We start from the raw sequence: 18,907 nt of genomic DNA, 5'->3' as shown, positions 1-18,907 counted from the left end.
ATAAAAACATGTAAGTGTCGAACAATTAGCATGGTATACTCGACATCTGACTCTGTTATCTCAAAGGTCAAGCACCCTGGAGCAAATCCAGGATCAAATAATGCCAGCGAGGAACGTGTGGTGTTCAGGAATATGTAAATGTCAACCAACCAGCAAAGCAAACTTGACATCTAACTATATTGTCTCAAAGGTCAAACTCCCCACAGCAGGCACCGGACAATGGGATCAAGTCGGATAATGCGAAGGAAAGTTCTGTGGTGTGCATCGAAGGAAATCTTGCTAAGAACATGCATGTGAGTGTCAACTCATCAGCGCTATGCACTTGACGTCTGACTATATTTTATCAAAGGTCAGATACGCTGGAGCACATTCTCGAAGTCCTTCGAGAATCTACGATTGCAGGAGAACATGGCAAAGATGATAAGTCAAAGAAAATTTCGAATGAATATGATGATGACTTCCTCAACCGGGCGCAAGGCGATATATTTGTGATCCTGACTTTTGTGCGTTCGTTTCTATATTAATCAACGCAAATTTCACGGGACAATCAGGCCGGTCTGCTCTCAACTGTCATCGCTACTTTCGTCATCGGAATGCAGCCCAACCCAGCAGACACCACCAATGCCCTCTTGGTGCAGCTCATAGCAATCACTGTTAACGGGTCAAGTGCCGCACATGATATCAGCAATCTTTCCTCGTCTATGGGATATTCCTCTTCAACTGTCTGGATACATTTGTACTTACCTGCACTCCAATTGCAGTTCTATTTTGTCAAGAAGTCGGCGGCTGAGCACTCGTTTTGGCGCCGTCATTCACCCCAAGTGCTGAGTGTTCATTTAGATCCAACCAAGAACTTTTCCATAGTAGATCAATTTGAACCATACATTGAGACTTCCGTTCAGGCATTAGAAATACAGGGTGACTATGGGTACAGAGTAAATGTGTACAACTATCGCAGAAAAATAAACAAACAAAATCTATCATGCTCGTGTGACAGAGGGAGACATCGGAATACTGTGTATATTCTGCGTCTTCGCCTTCGTAAGCCTGCAGTTCGAGGGGTCGTATCAGCAGTTGCATCGCAGCAGCATATGAAGGTCCGCTCACTCGTCAAAATGGGTGCCTCTCTTTGGATCGGCTCGTCTCTTGGCAAGTACTTTCCTGACCTTTCTTTCCGGGCGAACGACGATGATGGGTACGGGAGAATTCGAGAGACAATACTTTGACACACTGCCTACACCTGGCGCACCAAACGCCGCACCCCAGGCTTGCATCATGCCGCGCTGGCCTCTCGTGCCCACTACGATTGAGTCTGGGCGGTACAGAGCAATTAACCGCTCAAGGGTTGTAGTGACTTTGCCAGCAATAAGTTCGACGATAATGGAGAGCTACGATGAACAAAATGAGAAAGTATGCCGTAACGATAATAGCCGCCTACCTTCCGCTCTGGATCGTACTCAATACATTTCTCCTGAATCTGACGCATGAGTTCACGGGCGTCCTCTCGAACGACTTCATGATCCTTCTCTAAGTTATAATTTAACATTTACATAGGTCCAGATAGTACGAGCCACCCACCTAAATCCTCTGGGTCGATACCTCTGAATACGATTAACTCATCCCCGTCCTGCACCAAACTCTCCAGCGCCCAGTCAAGGGCATAACGTCCGCTTTCGTCTGGACTCGATGCACAAAGAAATACCCTCGTCGCCCTGCTCCTAGCGTATCCATCCGATTGCACGTGCAGGGTAAATGAGAACATGGACGCGGCGGGATTTTCGAATGTGTCGAACGACACTTTCGGCGTGTAACCTTGTCCGGCGACGGATTGAGCCGTGTTCTGCTGCATGTTCACTGACGGGGACCGCGAGAGCGACGTCGAAGAGGATGAGAGGGGTGGCAGTCGCGATGTCGACGCCGGTAGTGTGAGGAATGAGGAGGGAAGAGGGGACAAAAGTGGCGACGACGGCATGGAGGATGACGGGTGCAAGCAGGGTGAACCCGGCTGGGAGGATTGTTTTAGTGCCGATCGTAACCATACGACTGGAATATGGGTATGTTGTTCGGACATGGCGGTGTGATAAAGGATTATTTATTAGTTTTGTTGATAAGTTGTTACATAGCCAACATCCCAAAAATAATAATCGCAATATTATTAACTCTCACCTGACTTTGATCTCCAACTCTCATGTCGGCTTCTCGTTCAGCTAGTCCTACGGAGGAGGAAGTTCAAGAGCAGGATGAGCAGCACACGGAGGTGACACCCAAGTCCACTGGCGAGTCAACCTCCCCAGAGGAGTCTGCTGAACCTTCGGATACAGACCAGGACGCCACAACAGCTCATGCTTTCCCAACAGCGGGATCATGGCAAGCCATATGGTCTCCTCAGCACAACGCCTATTATTTCTACAACTCAGAAACCAAAGAAACGACTTGGGTAAACCCCCTTCAACCTGCCGCCTCTGAATCAGAACCTTCCTCATCCTCGTCCTCCACCTCCCAATCTGGCCCTTCCACAATAATAGACTCTCACTACGCCACACTGCAAGCAAACGCGATGGCACAGGGTATTGATCCGTCCTTAGCCCATCTTGATCCATCGCTTGCTTCTTCGTCTGGTGTTCCTAGCAATCTTATGTACACCGCCAAGTTCAACGCGAGGACTGGTGCTTTTGCGAAGGTGGACAGTCGCGATCCTACTCACTTGTCAGAGTATGAACGTGCTAAGCGCATGAGCGAGTTCTACTTTGACGTTGGTGCTTGGGAGAGCGATGTCGAGGCCCGGAACAGGGCTGAGATTGAGGCCGAGGGAGAAGGCAAGAAGAGAAAACGCCCGACGAAGAAAGATCTGGTAAGATCAGACATGAATTCCGTTCATTATCGGATGTTGATTTTCATTTTGCAGGAGCGGTTCAAAGAACAGAAGAAATTAAAGAAAATTGCGAAGACAGCATGGCTTCGAACATAGGAACCCTATTACTGTCGTATTACAAGAAATTCAAAGCAACAATAAATCCCTTAGTTATATATAAAAAGAAAGTTCATCAGCCGGATTCTCAGTGTTCAATAGTACAACCACCTTGAGGTCTACAGTGATAGATAACTACTGATAGCTACCACCTGGCGATATCAGCATTAGCGTCCACAGGTATGTCCATTTTTATCCCTCATTTTTGATGATGTCCTAAGTTGCGAATACGCCAATGATTTTGAAAGGAGGAACACTTTGTCCTTCGTCTCCAAGTAGCACGCACTCGATGAAGTGCGATCCTCTCGTGACAAATTGGTCAATCATCGTAAGACTTGATGACCCATTAATAACCGCACACACAAATGAAAATAAAACAAGATACTCACGTCGGCGCCCCCTCACTGACGTGTCCTGCATTTCCTATGATCACCGCACCTCTGAAATTATCATCCACCCAACATTCAATCTCACTTCCTTCCCCAATCCGGCTCATAGGCTCCTTCAAGTAATAAATCCCGACATCTCCAGCGCCTACTTTGATAGGTACGCGCAATCTGCTCGTAGGCAGCGAGCTATACCAATAATATCCAGCCGTAAGCAACGGAGAGGACCCTGCCGGAGGATGCGCCACTGCCCAACCAGACCCGTAAAAAAGCGACGGAGGTACAGGGTTCACGAGGTCATTAGCAGACGCACAAAACGGGGCGACCTCCTCGAATGGCAGCGGGTCTTTGAGGCGCGTATTAATTCGCACAGGAGGAATTCGCAGTTCAGGGTATATTGGTATAGGATGGGACTCCGCTTGGGCAAGAGCTAGTGCGTGTTTCTTCTCGGCTTCTGCACCGTCATCTACTGGGCGTGGCGGTTCAGGCACCGCAGCACCTTTCCTTGCGCCTACTCCGCCAAAGAGATGCGTATCTGCACCTGGGAGGTAACCATGTGACATCATGATAGGAATGGTCTCGTACGAGTGGCCACGCGCCGTTGACCATGCAGCGCATATCTGAGATTGGAAGTACGATACGAGAACGTCGGTTATAAGTTCATGACCTGCCGGATTTGCAAGAATGGGGTCCGCAAAGTAAGGCTTGATGAGATCGGGGTTTGCCATGTAAGACGGATATAGTATGGGTTTGACACTTTATACAGGCTTCAGAAAATATTCTTTTGACAAGTAATGAAATTGTACCTGATATGCGGTACGTCATAGAATTGTGCGACGATATTGTGCCAATGGTCAGGTCCTGCAAATCCATATACCTGGTGTGTCTGTGCACTAAAATGCCCTAGAATGACGACTGCAGGTTGATCAGGGCGGTCCAATATTGAGCGAACCATCAACTCGAAATGCTCCATCGCACGCTGGTTGCTGGTAGAATTTAGACGCCACATAACATTTCAGGTGGAGATATGTGCTTACCTTTCATCGTCGACGTCAAATTCGAGTATCACCAAGTCGGTGTTCTCTGGGATATGATGCGAGCTACAAAATCCAAAGTACCCTGAGTTTGTTCGCCTCATAGCACCGTTGGTAAGCTCTGATGCCGGGTGAGGGAAAACGCTCGACCACCACTGGAAAAAGCGTGAAGGATAGCAGGTAGAAGACAATGGATCATCTCCTGCTGCATGACATGCAGATACTACACAATTACACCATCAACATAAGTTCTTTTGCAAAATAAAGAACACGCACTAGAACCGCCAAGCACGCTGATAGTCACAGGTTGACCCAAAAGTGCTTTGTGAATAACCCGATGCACCCTCCCCCCACTCCCTAAATGCAACCGACTCTGCGACAACGGAACCACCCCATACTTATTCGCAATGTCATCCTTGGGCCCAAACACAGGGCAAAAGTCAAACGGATTTGCAACCTCGGATGAATTGTCGGTAGGGTTGTTGACCCCATGCAAATAATTCTTTGGTACGAGGCCTTCTGTTGTAAATGACCCAGCGCTGGTATGGTTTGAGAAAAGTATAAACCGCGATAGCGCGATCAGTAGGACGAATCCGAGGATGATGGCCCATATTCTATTGGTGACGCCTAGCACCCTTTGATTCCACCTGTTAGTGTGTTTACTAGAATCTGGGCCCATGCCCGTCAATCGGCGGTGATTGGGAGGGGAGATGCGTGCCAGAGCCTTGCCAGAGCCTAAGCGTCGTTGCATAAAACCTTTGAGACGAAAAAGAAAAAAGTACCGTCGAAAGCTGCCGAAATACGAAGCAAAGGCGGGATGTCAATGAAGGATGAACGTTTGAACCCTTATGCCTTAACTCCGCGCCAAATGAGGTCGGTGACGAGAAACACAAAAGAATGGACACTGTGGGAGTTGAACCCACGACCTCACGCAATCTATCCATGCGAAGCGTGCGCGCTACCAACTGTGCCAAGTGCCCTTTACGAAACGTCACTAGTGGCATGCTATCTCGAGCGGAGGTCACTCTATCTAGGGAAATGACTCTGCCAATACTATTTCCCCAGTTCGCCGTTCGAAGGCGAGTACGCGTGATACTTACTCCTGGGTCACTCATCGTTATTAATTACCGCAATAACTTAACATTGACTGAAGCTACTCTTAGGGATGACGAGTCTAGCAAGTAAACTGCAGTGGGAAGACAAGCACTTTTGAAATTCCACAGAATCGCGTCTCTAGTAGACATATCTTCGTAGGGATACACCACGCAAACCAAACAAGCTCGACGCGATTAACAGATCATACTACCCAGATGTCCATGTTATGTCCGAACGCATCACAGCTCGCTCATCTCCCTGTGATGCTTCACCTTCACAGAATCTACATGCTGCGAACGGTCGGGCATGCGCTCCCAGATGGGATCCACATCGGGACCATCTATATCGCCTGCACCATCCCAGCCCCAACACCATACTGCATGACTCGTAAGTCGGGGAGGTAGAATAAAGAGCGCAGTACGTACCATGCGAAGGCCCGGGCACAAAATCAAGCTCTTCACTTTCCTCCGGCGTGAACAAACGGTCATGAGGACCAAACCATGACCGGTCCTGTGGATCTGTCCGTGGATTGTCCGGAAGTCCCCCAAGACGCACATAACTACGGATAGCAGTAAGGTTCCGTCTTGAAGGATGTATGATATCAAATACTCTCTGCAAAAAAATCATTTAATCCATTAGATATCAAATTGCATTTCAACCAAAAACATACTTTGTCGTACGCTAGCTTCACCCGTGGCACCATCAATATACGCCCATACCCAGCCTGCCAGTAATCATTGCAGATCAAGCTACACTCTGAAGCAGAACACTCCTCATCTGTGAGTCGAGCCATACGGAATTTGATATAAGGGGGTGTGTAAAATGGAGCAGGGTCCAGGACTGCAATACCATTCCAACACGACTGGACCTGTATGGGAAGGTGCATCTGGAAACGGTCGGAGGAGTAGGGATCATGGAAGACGCTTTCGAACGGAGCGTTTTCCAACGCTGTCCCGTTGATATCGCGGGCGACCCAATTATCATAAAACACGGGGGAGGACTATATACACAAGTGGAAAATGAGCTCAGGCTGTGAGTGCAATAACGGGACTTACCAGCTCTTTATGATACATGTAGTCAGAAGCACATGTTATACCTGCATTATTCCGCCGACTTTGCCAGATAAGCTCAAGCAGGTCGTCCACGCATGGGAGGATATCGTTCATAAATATGATGGTGTCAAAGTATTCGTTGTGCGAGTCGCGGAGCTCGTGGAGTGGGTTAAAAGCCTGGTTGCGGACCTCCGCAAGGTACTCTATACGGTGGTTGAAGGCACCTCGTGTACGTGTAGAGGTTCGAATGGTAACACGTAAGCCCACACTACGAGTGAGGGCATCGAATATCCGTAGCAGCGCTTTCGTCTGGTCTGTCGAGCCATTTTCGTATATGGAGACATAGACGTTGTGATACCCCAAGATAGCAGAGACTCGAAAAAGAGTTGCAAACAAGTCAGGAATGACATCGAAGGAGTTATACAAGTTGATAGCGAAGAAATATTTGTGCTCTTTTTTTGGAACGTTGTGTACGTGTTGGGAGTCGGAAAATCCCCAAGAAGAGAACCAGGTGGATTCAGAAGGAGTTTTGTGTCCTATAAGAGAATCATATCGGTCTCGGACTTGCTGAATGTAAAGCGGCTGGGAATTTCGTGTGCACTCTGTGGTATGGTGCGGAGACAACGTGGAGAGCAGGTCTAGGACACGACGGCGTTGGTCAATGCTGGGCAGGGTTATTTGCTTGCGAGCAGACAAGCGAGACACGAATATGGGGTTGTTCCCGCCTGTTGACAAGAGCTACAAAACAATCACGCGTTGTCATGATAGTAAAACTGTCAAAGTATAGACAGACATACACTTGTTGGCAGTGTCTTTCCAATTAGCAAGCCTAGTAACAGCCCAACCACGAGTGCCAAGGGAATTCGTTTCAACTGAAATCGCAATGTCTTTGGTTGCATGGTGGATGTAGGAGATAGCCTGAGCGTGACGGTGACCTCGGGATATTAGACGCACAGATCAACGGGCTCGACGGTCGGTACGACCTATGAAAAGGGGCGTACGTAGGCTTGGCGGCAATTTCTTGTGATCTGCAGAAGAAGGCCAGCCTTGGAGCTTGGTGGGTGATGAACCGACGACGGTCTGAAGTACGCAAATTCAACTGCAAATTGAGTCGCAGGCCATGGGCGCTTGCGCACACAAATTCAAATAAATTGCCTAACGTGGCGACCGAGTAGATGAATGACGAAGTTTAACTACATAGATAACTATATAACCCCATAAATTTCTCCTCTACTTATCGACTCGGAATCGCATGCAAGAAATCAATCAGGTAATCGTGAGTTAATGCTCAGCGCTAACGTCAACTTCAAAACACCCTGACAAGTTCTAATGCGCAAAAGAATGCGAAAGAATAATGATAGTGAGATGACTCGCAATCCCTCTATAATGAGGCTGCCATGATGGCAAAGGCTGCTACACCAGTCAGCATGTTAATGCTATGCGATGATGCAGCGTTGGAAGACCTGGTTCAATTCGTTTAGTTTTTAATTACCGAAAAATAAATGAAAGAACGACTGACGAAGGCTTGGCCGTGGTAGCAGTAGCGGTACTATTGGATGATGAGGTGGCCGTTGCAGCAGCGCTGCCAGCGGTCAAGGTGACGCCCTGCATTATGCAATTTATCAGCCATTCAAGAAACAAGAATATCTATAACATACCACTGCAGCACAAAGCGATTGGGAAGCTGCGTCGGCATTTGTGAGGTCAGAGCCCGTACAAGATGCATGAATACAGGTTGTAGTGCTGTTGATGAAAGCCTGGCTGTGGCAAAGACAGTTGTCGTCGGTAGAAGAACAGTTGCCAAAGTCAGCATCCGTCAGGCAAGGGACAGCGCAATCTGATAATGTCAGATACCGTTGTATGATGACAAAGAAAAAATAGACATACTGGGCAAGCTTTGACGTGTGATCAATGCCGCAAACGCGGACGAGACAGCGACGGAGAGAGTAAGAACGACGACAGCAAAGCGCATTGTGGATTGAGTAAAAGAGTGCGAAAGAAGAAGACAGGATGAACAAAGGTGAGTCTTCGAAGAGAGACCTTATATACAGCTACAGATAATGTACATGACAACAAAGCAGACGAGCTGGGAAACAAAGGCAACATGTAAATCCAGAACATAATGCTTGTCCTATTTTTAGCCTTCAAATTGTATGAACAAGTCCGCCGCACCGCATTGTTGTAAATACATGTCACGTGCTTCGGACATACCCGAGAAACTATCAAGTACCTCAGCCACTTGAACCTTATGTCATCATTACACTGACCAAACACAACCAAAGTCTGTGCGACATCTGCTGTCCCAGTTAGACGAGCTCGTCACATTATACATCCTCAAGACATGGTAAGCCACGTCCTTGGTCTACCGTCCGAGAAACTAATTCGAACCGTTTTTAGGCCAGGACAAAAAGCGGCAAAGTATGTGCCATCATGACCTTCACCCGTGATACATGTTCAAATCTTATCATAGACTGGCGGCAAGCGCTCCGCTCTTCAAGACGTTGTAACTCGTGAATACACCATCCATCTGCACAAACTCGTGCATGGCCGCTCCTTCAAAAAGCGTGCCCCATGGGCCGTAAAATCTGTCGTCGATTTCGCCCGCAAGTCCATGGGCACAACCGATGTTCGGTTGGACCCCAAGCTCAACCAGGCATTGTGGGCTCGAGGTGTTAAGAGCGTCCCTCACCGGATAAGAGTAAAGCTTGAGCGTACGTGTTATATTCCCAGGTTGATCATAATACTAACGGTCTACTTTTGACAGGCAAGCGTAATGATGATGAGGGCGCAAAGGAGAAACTTTTCACGTATGCCAGCCATGTAGTTGTGACCTCGTTCAAGGTGTGTATTTCCCCTGTCATTTGCCCTGTCCTCGACAACAACCTTCTCCCAGGGCCTCCAAACCGCTGTTGTAGATGCAGAGTAAGGGCTGTCGTCGGAAGGTCCTATGTAGTTTTTTTCACATATTTCATGCCGCCATACATCATCACACCCAGCACTATGCTACTACGTCAAAACTCTCGTGCATCTTGATGCTGTCCATGAATTTGAGTTCCTCTGAAACATCGCAAGCTGGTGTTCCTGCCCGCTAGCCCCGCGTTGATCTGGAAAAAATACAAACGGAGGTGTGCTGGGTTACCTGAAACAGATGGGGTAATTCACATTGATCGGTGGTGGAACGCGACAATGCCTCTGTTGTAGCACTAGTCACGTGTGATACTCAGGAGGTCAATCTCCTATTCAGTTTATTCTGAACATTCAGTGACTTCTTCATTTGATCAAACCTTGCGATAAAGCCAAAGTCTTGCTTGATGCATTCGCTCATTGAAACGTCTCTGACTCGGCCCTGGACTACATGCCCACCCATTATGCATCGGTTGCCAGTAGAAGTTCTACAGGTCGTATTCTTGCTCGCTGTCAACGACGAACCAGATTGTCCTCATATGATAGTAAAACCACCGCCATGTCAGCAAATTTTGGTAGCCCGCCCCTGCTCTTCACTCGAGTGTGCCGCCATTGGCGGGACGTTGCACATTCAACGCCAGAGATCTGGTCGCGCATCAAAGTCATACTTCCCGGAAGACTCGTCAAGCCACTTACACCATTCTTTCCCTCTCTACTCCAGGTTTGGCTCGCTCAGTCTGGCAATCTACCTCTCACCATTTGCATATATTACATTGGTTTTCTCCCCTCCTCAAGCCATGGTGTGACAGTGGATTCTCGACTGCTCGAGATCCTTTATGATGAGACAAGGCGTTGGGAAACAGTGTCTGCCCCCTCATTCATATTCAGGAGTAATGCATCCAATATGTCCCAGCTGAGAACGCTAGATCGGCTCTGGAACTTGACAGATCTCATCGAATTCAATGCACCAAATCTCTGTCGCGCATGTATCGTGTATTCACTGTCGGATACCATCCGATCATTCAAACCCAATGCTGCCTGCAGAAGCATACGTCATCTCAGCATCGATCAGGCTCTAGCCAGTGGGATACGCCGCTTTCCAGCCATATTCCCCCGTTTAGAAACCCTCGGTGTGCGTATACTTACATCCTACGTATCAGGAATGAGAAGTCATTCAGACACGTATTCTTGCCTTGAATCAATGACCCTCCCCTTCGTCGATCGTCCTGCGGACACGTTTATCAATATATTTCGTGGACTTCATCTTCCCGCGTTGCAGAATTTGACTTTGTTGATGGGAGCGGGCAAACCAGACGTCGAGATGATTACGGAGGCGCTTGCAGTTGCTGGGTCTTGCCATATACGAGTGCTAGATTTTCGGTGGCACGAATCGCGGAGTGATATCGATCCGCATACCCTTGAGCCGTTGCTCTCGGTAGTGCAAGAGGTTGCGGTTCATGGGGAAGTGGTGGTATGCAGGGAACAGGCCGGTACATGAATCCAGGCTCTCGGGAAAAAGGAAATTGGACCACAAGTTCGTTGTGTTTGTGTTACGCGTCGAGTCTGTGCAGAGGCATCTCCTGTACCCTGGTTAGTAGCGACCAAGCCCAGCATGCAAAAATCGTACTTAGTCTTAGACAGTGTGATTGAAGCGTCCTATTAGCTCCAATTAATTGTTCGCGAATCTGGAGGGCGAGAATCTGATTCGCCAACCACCAAGAGAAAAGATTAAATTGAGGTGCATTCTGGGATTGCTTGCAGGAAGAAGCGGAGTAGAAATAAGAACTCGAGTTGAGGAGATTTGTAACGAGCAGTCACAAACTAGAGGGCCGTAGGATGGCAAAGGAATCACGCCCAGCCTGGGCTTCCTCCACTCCACATCTGAAGTGTTCTGCCAGGAAGGTGAGGGACACCAAGTCTCTAGTGTTTCAGTCTGTCCATCACGCAAGATTGGCGAGATGTACGAGTCTTCTGCACGCTAAAATGCTGCAATGGATTGATTTTGAGACAAAGACTTGTCCCATGAATTTCAAGCTGATAAGTTTCTAGCTGTGAAGGTGGTCCCTTGAGGTACTAGTAGTGTGTAGATTTGAGTGTCCAGTTATTCACATTGATCCGAGAGGTGCGACTACACCTTTGGTGGAGACGTTCATGTCAGCGTTTAAAGGCAGTAACGAGGACATGGCCCATAAGTTGCGTGATAGGTAGACAATTCAGACTGTGTAAACAGACAGTAAGACATCCCGCTAGCATGATGGTCACGTCAGATGCTTACCGCCCGGCATTTTCCAATGTCTCTCCCACACCTTCGGATTCGTGCATCCTCCAAGCATCTTCCATAATAAGACTCGCGACTTCTTCCAGCCAACAACCTTGTGGAAACTTTCAAGTCAACCCTTCGTTCTCAGGATGGAGGGGCGACGCATTATCTGTAAGATGTAATCTTGAAATGATGGATTCCGAGGAGGACCGAAGGCAGGGGAATGGTAGAGCTAAGAGAAACGGTTTATTTGTACGTCCTGCTAAGCACTACTATTGTGCATGTGCAACGCTAGCAGAGTCCAACGAACCTCGGGTATGACTTGCTCTCAGGTCCCTGATATTCTATTGGCGGTTGCTGGACCAGTGCGTTGTTGTACCGGCCTACGTTTGGCGACACGAAGATCCCCGAAGCTGAGTTCAGGCATCTCATGGATGGTGAAAGAACTTCGGAGTCTCTTCGTGCATCGGGGAACGCGAATTCGGATTTCGGGAGATCGGCAGTTGAGGCTCAGTCCAAATTCTAGAGGAGAGTACTCCCTAGGTGTGATGTTATTTTCTGGATGCTGCGCAGCTTGTCATTCTGCTAGACAACTTGACTTTTACGACGTGCGTATGGCAAGTTGGCGTCCTTCAAGCTCTGGGAATGTCCATATCTTTCGTTGCATATGACTAACCACGAGTCGAAATTGTCCACTTCATTCGCAGAGCCTCTCTCGATGTCGAGTCTCTGTCGGTGACTTACCTTGATTGGGTTTGACACCAGGAACCCAGCTCACAATTACAATCATTCGGAGACTGATGAAGTATTCTACAAGTTTACAATGGGTGTACAACCGTAAGTACTTCAGTCATATATCATGCATTCGAGTGCTCGAGATGTCCCTCTGCTCCAAGGTCTTCACTGCTCAAGCAGCAGTAAAATTTGTTCAGAAACATTCAGCATTGAACAATGAACTACTTACATGCGGTGCCATCAATCACACTATACCAATGCGAAAGCAGACATGACTCATTCGATCCCACTACTCAGGGGTAGCACTCGTATACGTAGAAAGGCTACCATACCGGTGAGTCAATAAATTCTGGATGAAACCACTCATACTCACCCCACCATCGATGTATCCATTGAGGATCGCCACGCATTTATAGCCATCACAGCAATCTGCATTTTTGCCGCAAGTAATGCCAATTTTTTGGCATTGAGCGCTGACAGTCGTAGATACCGTCAAAGCAGCAACAACGGTGAGGATGACTCGGAAGGAGAAATGCATTGTATGTGAGATGTGATATGGGGTCTCGAAAAATCAGTTTAAAGGGAGACAGTAGGAAGACGGCTTGCTTTTATGATGTGAATACATGATTCTGCGCAGACCCTATCCACCTTACATCCGCCTTCAACAGATGATATTTGCAATGCCAGCAGATTTCCGACAGACCTCCGATCTGACTTGCATTGTCCTTGGTATGCTATCGAGCAGTGGAAGAACCCAAGGACACGATGATCCAAATTGCAAAAGGGGGTACGCTCCTCAGATATAATGTTTTTAATGTACATCAGGAAACAAAGCTAGACTCTGACGTTGGTCATCAAAATGTATTCTTTTCACAAGGAATACAGACGTGGCAATGGGCAGATGCATACATGACATATGTGCATGTCTTTAGTAGATGGCAGAAGTACTCAGGGTCAGTTTTGTTGGTTGCAACCGGTAGAGCTGGCAAAGCTGATTGTTTTCCCGGGGTGTCATCTTAGACTACTATGTTTAGGCTGTGCAGACTGTGACTTATGTGTAGGACATTCATACTATTGCAAGCTAGCCTTGATGCCATTCTACCCCTCTATCATCTGTGACTCATTCTCACTTGCTTCCTTAGTCCATGGCAGTGTCTCCGGTCCCAATACATTACCACGTCATGGTCAGGTCCTGTGCATCACATACAAATTGACTCTGACCATTTTTATGTGCATGCCAGCGGAAGTGTATGTACGAGACGACCTTGACTCTGCCTAGCTTCACTTCTCGAATTTTATTATCAAGTCAGTAGAAATAGTTCTTACTCCTCGTCGACTGTTCAAGCAAGCTCGGTTTTAGATCCTCGCCTCCAAAGTTATGAATTGCTATCGCCTCTGCGTCGGCGATTCATCTCTAGAAAGGACGAAAAATAGTGCGTTGTACCATAGAGTGCACGCGTGAATAAGTCTGGTTTGAGGAAGAATTATATCCTAGGAACTAGTACTGTGTTGAAACAGCGAAGCAGCATTTGTACAAGATTTGTCGTTAAGCCTAAGCGGCAATCTTCATGAAAGACGCAAAATACGCATCAAGGTCCTCAACGCGATCCAGTGGCGCGATGGCTCCAACATAGCCATCAGGACGAACAGCAACCAGCGCCCCCTCAGATCCCACTCCATAATACGAGTAACCTCCTCCCCCAAAGCTACCAGTGGCATCGGTGTCATCGATAAACACCCTACATAAGAGCACCTCGATCAACATTATCGCACTTGATACGGATGAGCAGGCACTCACTTTGACCAATGAGAGCGAAGAAGCGTAGGAAGCCGCAGGAAATCAAATGTATACTTCTGGCCTTTGCTGATCGTGATGATATCGAATCGTGAATTCTCAGGCGTCGAGTAACGGTTCAGGAAGCTCTCAGGTTTCTGCATGTCCGTGACCATCGACTCGACCCTCGCTTGCTGAAGCGGATCGCTGAAATCGCCGGTAAAAACAAGTAACTTGAAGAGGACGTCTGAAGGAAGAAGGTCCTGGAGCTCGAATGGACATGCGTCTGCTGCCCGCATGAGTTTGTGCGGAGGTACACGTTTGCCGAGGACGAGGCCAACGGCCAACTCCTGATTCCTGTCGTTTACTGCAACTGAAGGCTGATAATGTATCCCAATGCCACTGGTGAAGTCTGTTTGGTAAGTCCTATAACCTCATGGGATTAGTAACAGAAAAAGACTGTTGGTAGCATAATATTACTTCAAGAAATGTTCGGGCGAAATCCCATTGCTGCTCGGCACAGTCAAGGGCTTGCCACAGACAAGGGCGGCCCACATTTTATCGAACGCAATCAGGTCTAATGCGAATTTACGACGCTCTGATTCATACTATCGGCCGGGCATGAGCAAGGAGTCAAAGAGCTACACAAGAGCTTGCCGTTGACAAAAGGGACATGTCTGCCCACCCACGAACAACTAGGGAAATTTTCCAAGCTGACAAAGCGATTTAACTCGATCATGACAACAGGAGCAGAAGATATACCTAGATTATGGCTGTCGTTGATACTTGCGTTCATCCCTTGTCCTGGAAGCTCCGTTGTAACCAGACCAGAGGAAGAGGCCAAGAATTAGGATGCTTACCTGCTTTTGGAGAGTGCGTGTGGCAAGCATCGCCAGCGATAAAGACTCGATTTTTGATGGAAAACCGTGAGGCCACTCGTTGTCCAACTTGAGTAAAAATGTCAAACGAACACAAATTCGTAGCAAGTAGTAAGATGCGTACCGCTATATATCGTCCACCACAAAAATTCGCTCTTCTGGATAACCTTGTAAGGTTCAAGCGACTTCTGGGCAGTCTAAGGGGGATATCGATGACTGCTGACCATATAGTGGATACCGCTTACTTTAAGAATTTGCTCTGGACTTATTTTCTCCTTGTCTACTCTGCCTGTCACTGGATCGATGACATCATTAACCTCCAGTTGTACATATATGCGAATGCGATCCTGTTCTCGAGGGAGGCAAATAACTGAGCCATGGTTAGAATGTACATAGGTCTTATTTCTGATATCCGGGAAATCAGTGTCAGCAGTAAGGTCCACGACACCCCAGGTGGAATCTAACGATCGAGATTGAGCTTGCTGAGAATTCCAAGTGATCACCATTCTCACCAGACTGTTCTCCATCCATCGTAATATCGAATTGTTTGCGGGTCCACGAGTGAGCGCCTGTCAATGTAAATGGTTATATTGGCTATATTGACATCTTCGAAACGCACCATCACCACCGACAACAAATTTAGCGTGAATAATCTCTTCTCGTGGTTCATCTTCAGATTTGTTTAGTTTTTGGAGCGTAACGCGAACTGGATATGATGTAGGATCCGTCAACTCGCTTTCATCCTTGGAGAGCTCTATCGAAATTGGCACCGTCGATCGATCAACCTCAACGCCGAGTGGTGCCATGGAATCTATGAAAATATCTTGAATGGCTCCTTGATGGAGCGCAGCCTCGATCTCATTTAGCTGATATAATTTCCGTCCAATTTACTTATTAACACACCTCAAATGGGTATCTTGCAGACGTAGCTGTTATATTTGATATTCTGTTAGTAAGCTGATGGTGGAAATTCGGTGAATATCCTTCATTGATATGGGAATTTACGAACTTCGATGCCGCCGGTCGAAGAAGGGTTATAGAAAGCCTAAGATGCAATGAGTCACATATCCTGTAAGCTCATTTTGAAAGGCGTACTGCTAGATGGATTTGGCAAGACTCTCTTAGAAGGCGCTCTGCAAGTCCATAGCTCTATGTTCTGTTGATACCGAGTTTTAGTCAATCAGCAAGGAAGCATTCTTACCTGAAAAACTTCAACAGTGCGAGGTGTAAATCCATCACCATAGCCAGTAGTTATTTTGAAGGCCCTAATGGAAAGTTGAGTTAAAAGTAGGAATGGAAGGGTCTATCCACTGACCTTTGGTCGACGATGCGGACATTCACTCTCGCATTTGCGAGGGCATTCGCGCACATGAGACCAGCAGGGCCAGCACCAATAATGAGAACGTCGACTTCAGAGTGGCATACGAGCGGCACAGGCATTGTGAAATAACGGTAACTTGGCAATGGTGGAAATGTAGAGGAGTGTGTGATGAAACAGGGGGTGCAAGTCCACAATCCTCAAGAGAGCATTCATGGTAGAATAAATAGAAATCAATCGCGCCCACTGCTCAGGTTGATTGAGGTACGAATCTTGTATGTGGTAGTACCAGTGATGTAAATAGCAACTCTGCAAATACCGCTATCATGATGCTGCGGTGGTATCTTTGAATTTGAATTAGATATAGTATGAGGTATACGACGTTACAGAAGTTACCTTGTACAGCTGACCGGAATGCCCTTTAATGATCTTTTTCGCACAGGTAGTTCCGTTTTGATCGAAGATTCTTTTAGTTTGGTTTCGAAGTTACCCATTCGAGAAACGTTATGATGGGTCGACCCGGGTCAGAGCATTGGTAGCCTTGGAGGATGACTCGGAGTGTGTCCCTCCTTGGACCCCGAACCTCTACGACCCCTGACTCCTGCCACGTGCATGGCCTCTGCCTACCTCTACGCCGCCTAATTCGTCCTAGCATGACGCTGTTCACTCTCCCATGACTGTTGTGCTGTGCTCCCCACTACAATAGGTCAACCCGTGGTCCAACCCGCAGGTGGTACGGATCACCTGCGGGTGAGTGGACATATTTTCGAAACTGGTATGTACGAAGCTTAGTCTGAGTCAATAACAATTTCGTTTCTGTTTCCCTTCCCTTCCCTGAGGCTTTGTCTTTGCCCTTTGACAGCCATCTGAGCTTTGAAGGTTTGTGAACTAACACCTTGATGGAGGTGGTCAACCTGAAGACGGCTACCTGAAAAAGCCTTGTTAACAGCGCATCGCAATGAGAACACGATGGGCCTCAGATGTAGTATACTTTGTCACTGAGCCGCTAAGAGTTTGCTAGGCACCTTTCGCATTCGGACCCTGAGTCGAAACACCACGCCGCTGAACATACTCTTCAAATGCACCGATTGAGGTTTTTCGTCCCTTGTCCGGTTTGCATGCGTTTCATGATGATTGATGGTCAACGTCGCAACGTCGCACTGCCATAGATTGAAGTCTCCTACCCGCGGGTAGCCAGTTTTTCAAGACCTCGTACCAGTGCCCGCGCGGGAGAACAACCACGGATACAAAAAAAAATGCAAACTTGCGTCATCTATGATGTTGTACGCGTACCCGTCCTTGCCCCCAACGTCAAGTGCAGCTACGGAGTTTAGGAGTGAGAGCTTAGGAAGAACCAATTAGAAAAAGAAATACATCATGAAGGACCTGCGCGGCTGCTGCTGTCTAATTAATCTCCCAACCCCACTGATCAAATACGTCCAGAAACGCGATAAGTGGGACATCTTGTTCCACGGCTGTGGCACAGACGTAGCTAGAGTCAGGTACATCGTCCCAACGTCATCATTGACACGCGCATGACAAGCTCTCTCTGGCTTATTAATCCGGTATCCCATCGTTTGGTGCGCTCCTTGTCGTTCCATGCAAGTACCGCCTGAACCTGTGGAAGGTACCACTGACGGAACGGGCGACTCACCGGACCGCCACACAAGTTTCGCGAAGAAGATATCCGAAAAGCCTTTCAGCGTGCCCAACAGTCTCGCAGCGACAATGACCAGGGGGTAAGCATATCGCTTCGTTTTCCAGCGGTGAACTCTGTTTCGGCTCGAAGTTGGACGGCTTTTGCTAACAAGGAATAGGGTGATACAACTGATGTCCTCGGGGAAGTTGTCTATTTTTGGAAAGATTGTGTAACTGACGACCAGCCTAGTCCTACAATGTACAGCGTAGTTAGCGGGCTGTTCTGTTATTCTGACCAACAAATGATATCTATGATTTGTTGGACCGCAAACTTTAATTCGAACGGGAATGAGCTTGCTGTCCGCATAACGGAGCCGGTGTTATGTGTTTGCATAGTTCCCCGATTTCCAGTGTTATCTGTTGGCGAATGGCGCTCTGTTGAGATTCGAGTTGCTCGCCCTTCTTTACCATTGACCTGGCTTTCAAATTCGGGAGCAGGCATTGGTATCGCCTCAGAAGCAGCGGCAAGTGTTCACGGGTCTACTGAATTACCCGAGGCGAAGAACGATAACAGCGGTTCCCGAAATCCATCCTGCTGGTTGTCACCTCGCCTTATTTTAGAATCCTGACGTTTGGCAGATAATTTCAACCGGAGTAGCGCTGACCTGAATCTGATACGTCCAATACATTCCGGCCTAACTCGAGAACTTGCAATCAATGAGTTGCACCCTTCCTGGTCCTCAGGCACATCTTGAGCATCCGTGACTGACTCAATAGGATATCAGATGCTGAGCGCTGACGAGTAAAAATACCTCACCCTACCCAACGGAGTTGTTCGGTCTCAGATACCAAGGCACAAATGCTA

At 47.7% G+C, this 18,907-nt stretch overlaps 9 protein-coding genes and 1 non-coding gene across 10 annotated transcripts; 4 read left to right on the top strand and 6 right to left on the bottom strand.

Annotated features, from left to right (window-relative positions):
* Positions 1 to 262: 262 nt before the first annotated feature.
* HD556DRAFT_1294003 (uncharacterized protein) lies at positions 263 to 849 on the top strand (the record flags this gene model as incomplete). The annotated part of the gene is made up of 3 exons (XM_041299412.1): positions 263 to 293; positions 350 to 503; positions 552 to 849. Coding segments are annotated over exons 1-3 (453 nt in total), but the record flags the coding sequence as incomplete, so codon positions are not given.
* On the bottom strand, positions 850 to 2,166 carry HD556DRAFT_1382361 (uncharacterized protein). The gene is made up of 4 exons (XM_041303281.1): positions 1,579 to 2,166; positions 1,439 to 1,527; positions 1,108 to 1,388; positions 850 to 1,047 (listed from the first exon to the last, which is right to left on the bottom strand). The coding sequence occupies exons 1-4, from the start codon at positions 2,069 to 2,071 to the stop codon at positions 981 to 983; spliced, it is 930 nt and encodes a 309-aa protein (XP_041158732.1). The 5' UTR covers positions 2,072 to 2,166; the 3' UTR covers positions 850 to 980.
* Positions 2,136 to 3,134, top strand: HD556DRAFT_585167 (uncharacterized protein). The gene is made up of 3 exons (XM_041311010.1): positions 2,136 to 2,257; positions 2,327 to 2,851; positions 2,906 to 3,134. The coding sequence occupies exons 1-3, from the start codon at positions 2,189 to 2,191 to the stop codon at positions 2,966 to 2,968; spliced, it is 657 nt and encodes a 218-aa protein (XP_041158731.1). The 5' UTR covers positions 2,136 to 2,188; the 3' UTR covers positions 2,969 to 3,134.
* HD556DRAFT_1482844 (uncharacterized protein) lies at positions 3,108 to 5,139 on the bottom strand (the record flags this gene model as incomplete). The annotated part of the gene is made up of 5 exons (XM_041308659.1): positions 3,108 to 3,302; positions 3,358 to 4,110; positions 4,161 to 4,340; positions 4,392 to 4,611; positions 4,665 to 5,139. The coding sequence occupies 5 exons, from the start codon at positions 5,137 to 5,139 to the stop codon at positions 3,185 to 3,187; spliced, it is 1,746 nt and encodes a 581-aa protein (XP_041158730.1). The 3' UTR covers positions 3,108 to 3,184.
* A 147-nt stretch (positions 5,140 to 5,286) lies between these two features.
* HD556DRAFT_t75 lies at positions 5,287 to 5,368 on the bottom strand. Its single transcript has one exon. It is a non-coding gene; the product is annotated as a tRNA-Ala (tRNA).
* Positions 5,369 to 5,498: 130 nt separating this feature from the next.
* HD556DRAFT_1272355 (glycosyltransferase family 69 protein) lies at positions 5,499 to 7,656 on the bottom strand. Its single transcript, XM_041299193.1, has 5 exons — positions 7,333 to 7,656; positions 6,539 to 7,273; positions 6,154 to 6,483; positions 5,909 to 6,095; positions 5,499 to 5,859 (listed from the first exon to the last, which is right to left on the bottom strand). The coding sequence occupies exons 1-5, from the start codon at positions 7,432 to 7,434 to the stop codon at positions 5,723 to 5,725; spliced, it is 1,491 nt and encodes a 496-aa protein (XP_041158729.1). The 5' UTR covers positions 7,435 to 7,656; the 3' UTR covers positions 5,499 to 5,722.
* On the bottom strand, positions 7,630 to 8,672 carry HD556DRAFT_1382354 (uncharacterized protein). Its single transcript, XM_041303280.1, has 4 exons — positions 8,423 to 8,672; positions 8,194 to 8,372; positions 8,055 to 8,140; positions 7,630 to 7,998 (listed from the first exon to the last, which is right to left on the bottom strand). Exons 1-4 carry the CDS (start codon positions 8,505 to 8,507, stop codon positions 7,917 to 7,919), a joined length of 432 nt encoding a protein of 143 aa, XP_041158728.1. The 5' UTR covers positions 8,508 to 8,672; the 3' UTR covers positions 7,630 to 7,916.
* A 204-nt stretch (positions 8,673 to 8,876) lies between these two features.
* On the top strand, positions 8,877 to 9,461 carry HD556DRAFT_1309578 (60S ribosomal protein L31; the record flags this gene model as incomplete). The annotated part of the gene is made up of 5 exons (XM_041300301.1): positions 8,877 to 8,879; positions 8,933 to 8,953; positions 9,006 to 9,246; positions 9,300 to 9,376; positions 9,429 to 9,461. 5 exons carry the CDS (start codon positions 8,877 to 8,879, stop codon positions 9,459 to 9,461), a joined length of 375 nt encoding a protein of 124 aa, XP_041158727.1.
* Positions 9,462 to 9,619: 158 nt separating this feature from the next.
* Positions 9,620 to 11,106, top strand: HD556DRAFT_584868 (uncharacterized protein). The gene has a single exon (XM_041311009.1). It carries the CDS (start codon positions 9,891 to 9,893, stop codon positions 10,935 to 10,937), a length of 1,047 nt encoding a protein of 348 aa, XP_041158726.1. The 5' UTR covers positions 9,620 to 9,890; the 3' UTR covers positions 10,938 to 11,106.
* A 2,630-nt stretch (positions 11,107 to 13,736) lies between these two features.
* Positions 13,737 to 16,952, bottom strand: HD556DRAFT_1382322 (FAD binding domain-containing protein). Its single transcript, XM_041303279.1, has 16 exons — positions 16,801 to 16,952; positions 16,402 to 16,748; positions 16,288 to 16,351; positions 16,182 to 16,235; positions 16,096 to 16,131; positions 15,990 to 16,043; positions 15,706 to 15,937; positions 15,599 to 15,655; positions 15,332 to 15,546; positions 15,211 to 15,283; positions 15,069 to 15,155; positions 14,971 to 15,012; positions 14,866 to 14,921; positions 14,689 to 14,816; positions 14,233 to 14,634; positions 13,737 to 14,173 (listed from the first exon to the last, which is right to left on the bottom strand). Exons 2-16 carry the CDS (start codon positions 16,524 to 16,526, stop codon positions 13,987 to 13,989), a joined length of 1,812 nt encoding a protein of 603 aa, XP_041158725.1. The 5' UTR covers positions 16,527 to 16,748; positions 16,801 to 16,952; the 3' UTR covers positions 13,737 to 13,986.
* Positions 16,953 to 18,907: the final 1,955 nt, after the last annotated feature.

The sequence above is a fragment of the Suillus plorans genome, assembly GCF_016647745.1.
Source record: "Suillus plorans strain S12 chromosome Unknown HD556scaffold_39, whole genome shotgun sequence".
NCBI classification, from domain to species: domain Eukaryota; kingdom Fungi; phylum Basidiomycota; class Agaricomycetes; order Boletales; family Suillaceae; genus Suillus; species Suillus plorans.
The sequence above is the reverse complement of the archived record's forward strand: the minus strand, read 5'-3'. Positions and strand labels throughout refer to the sequence as shown.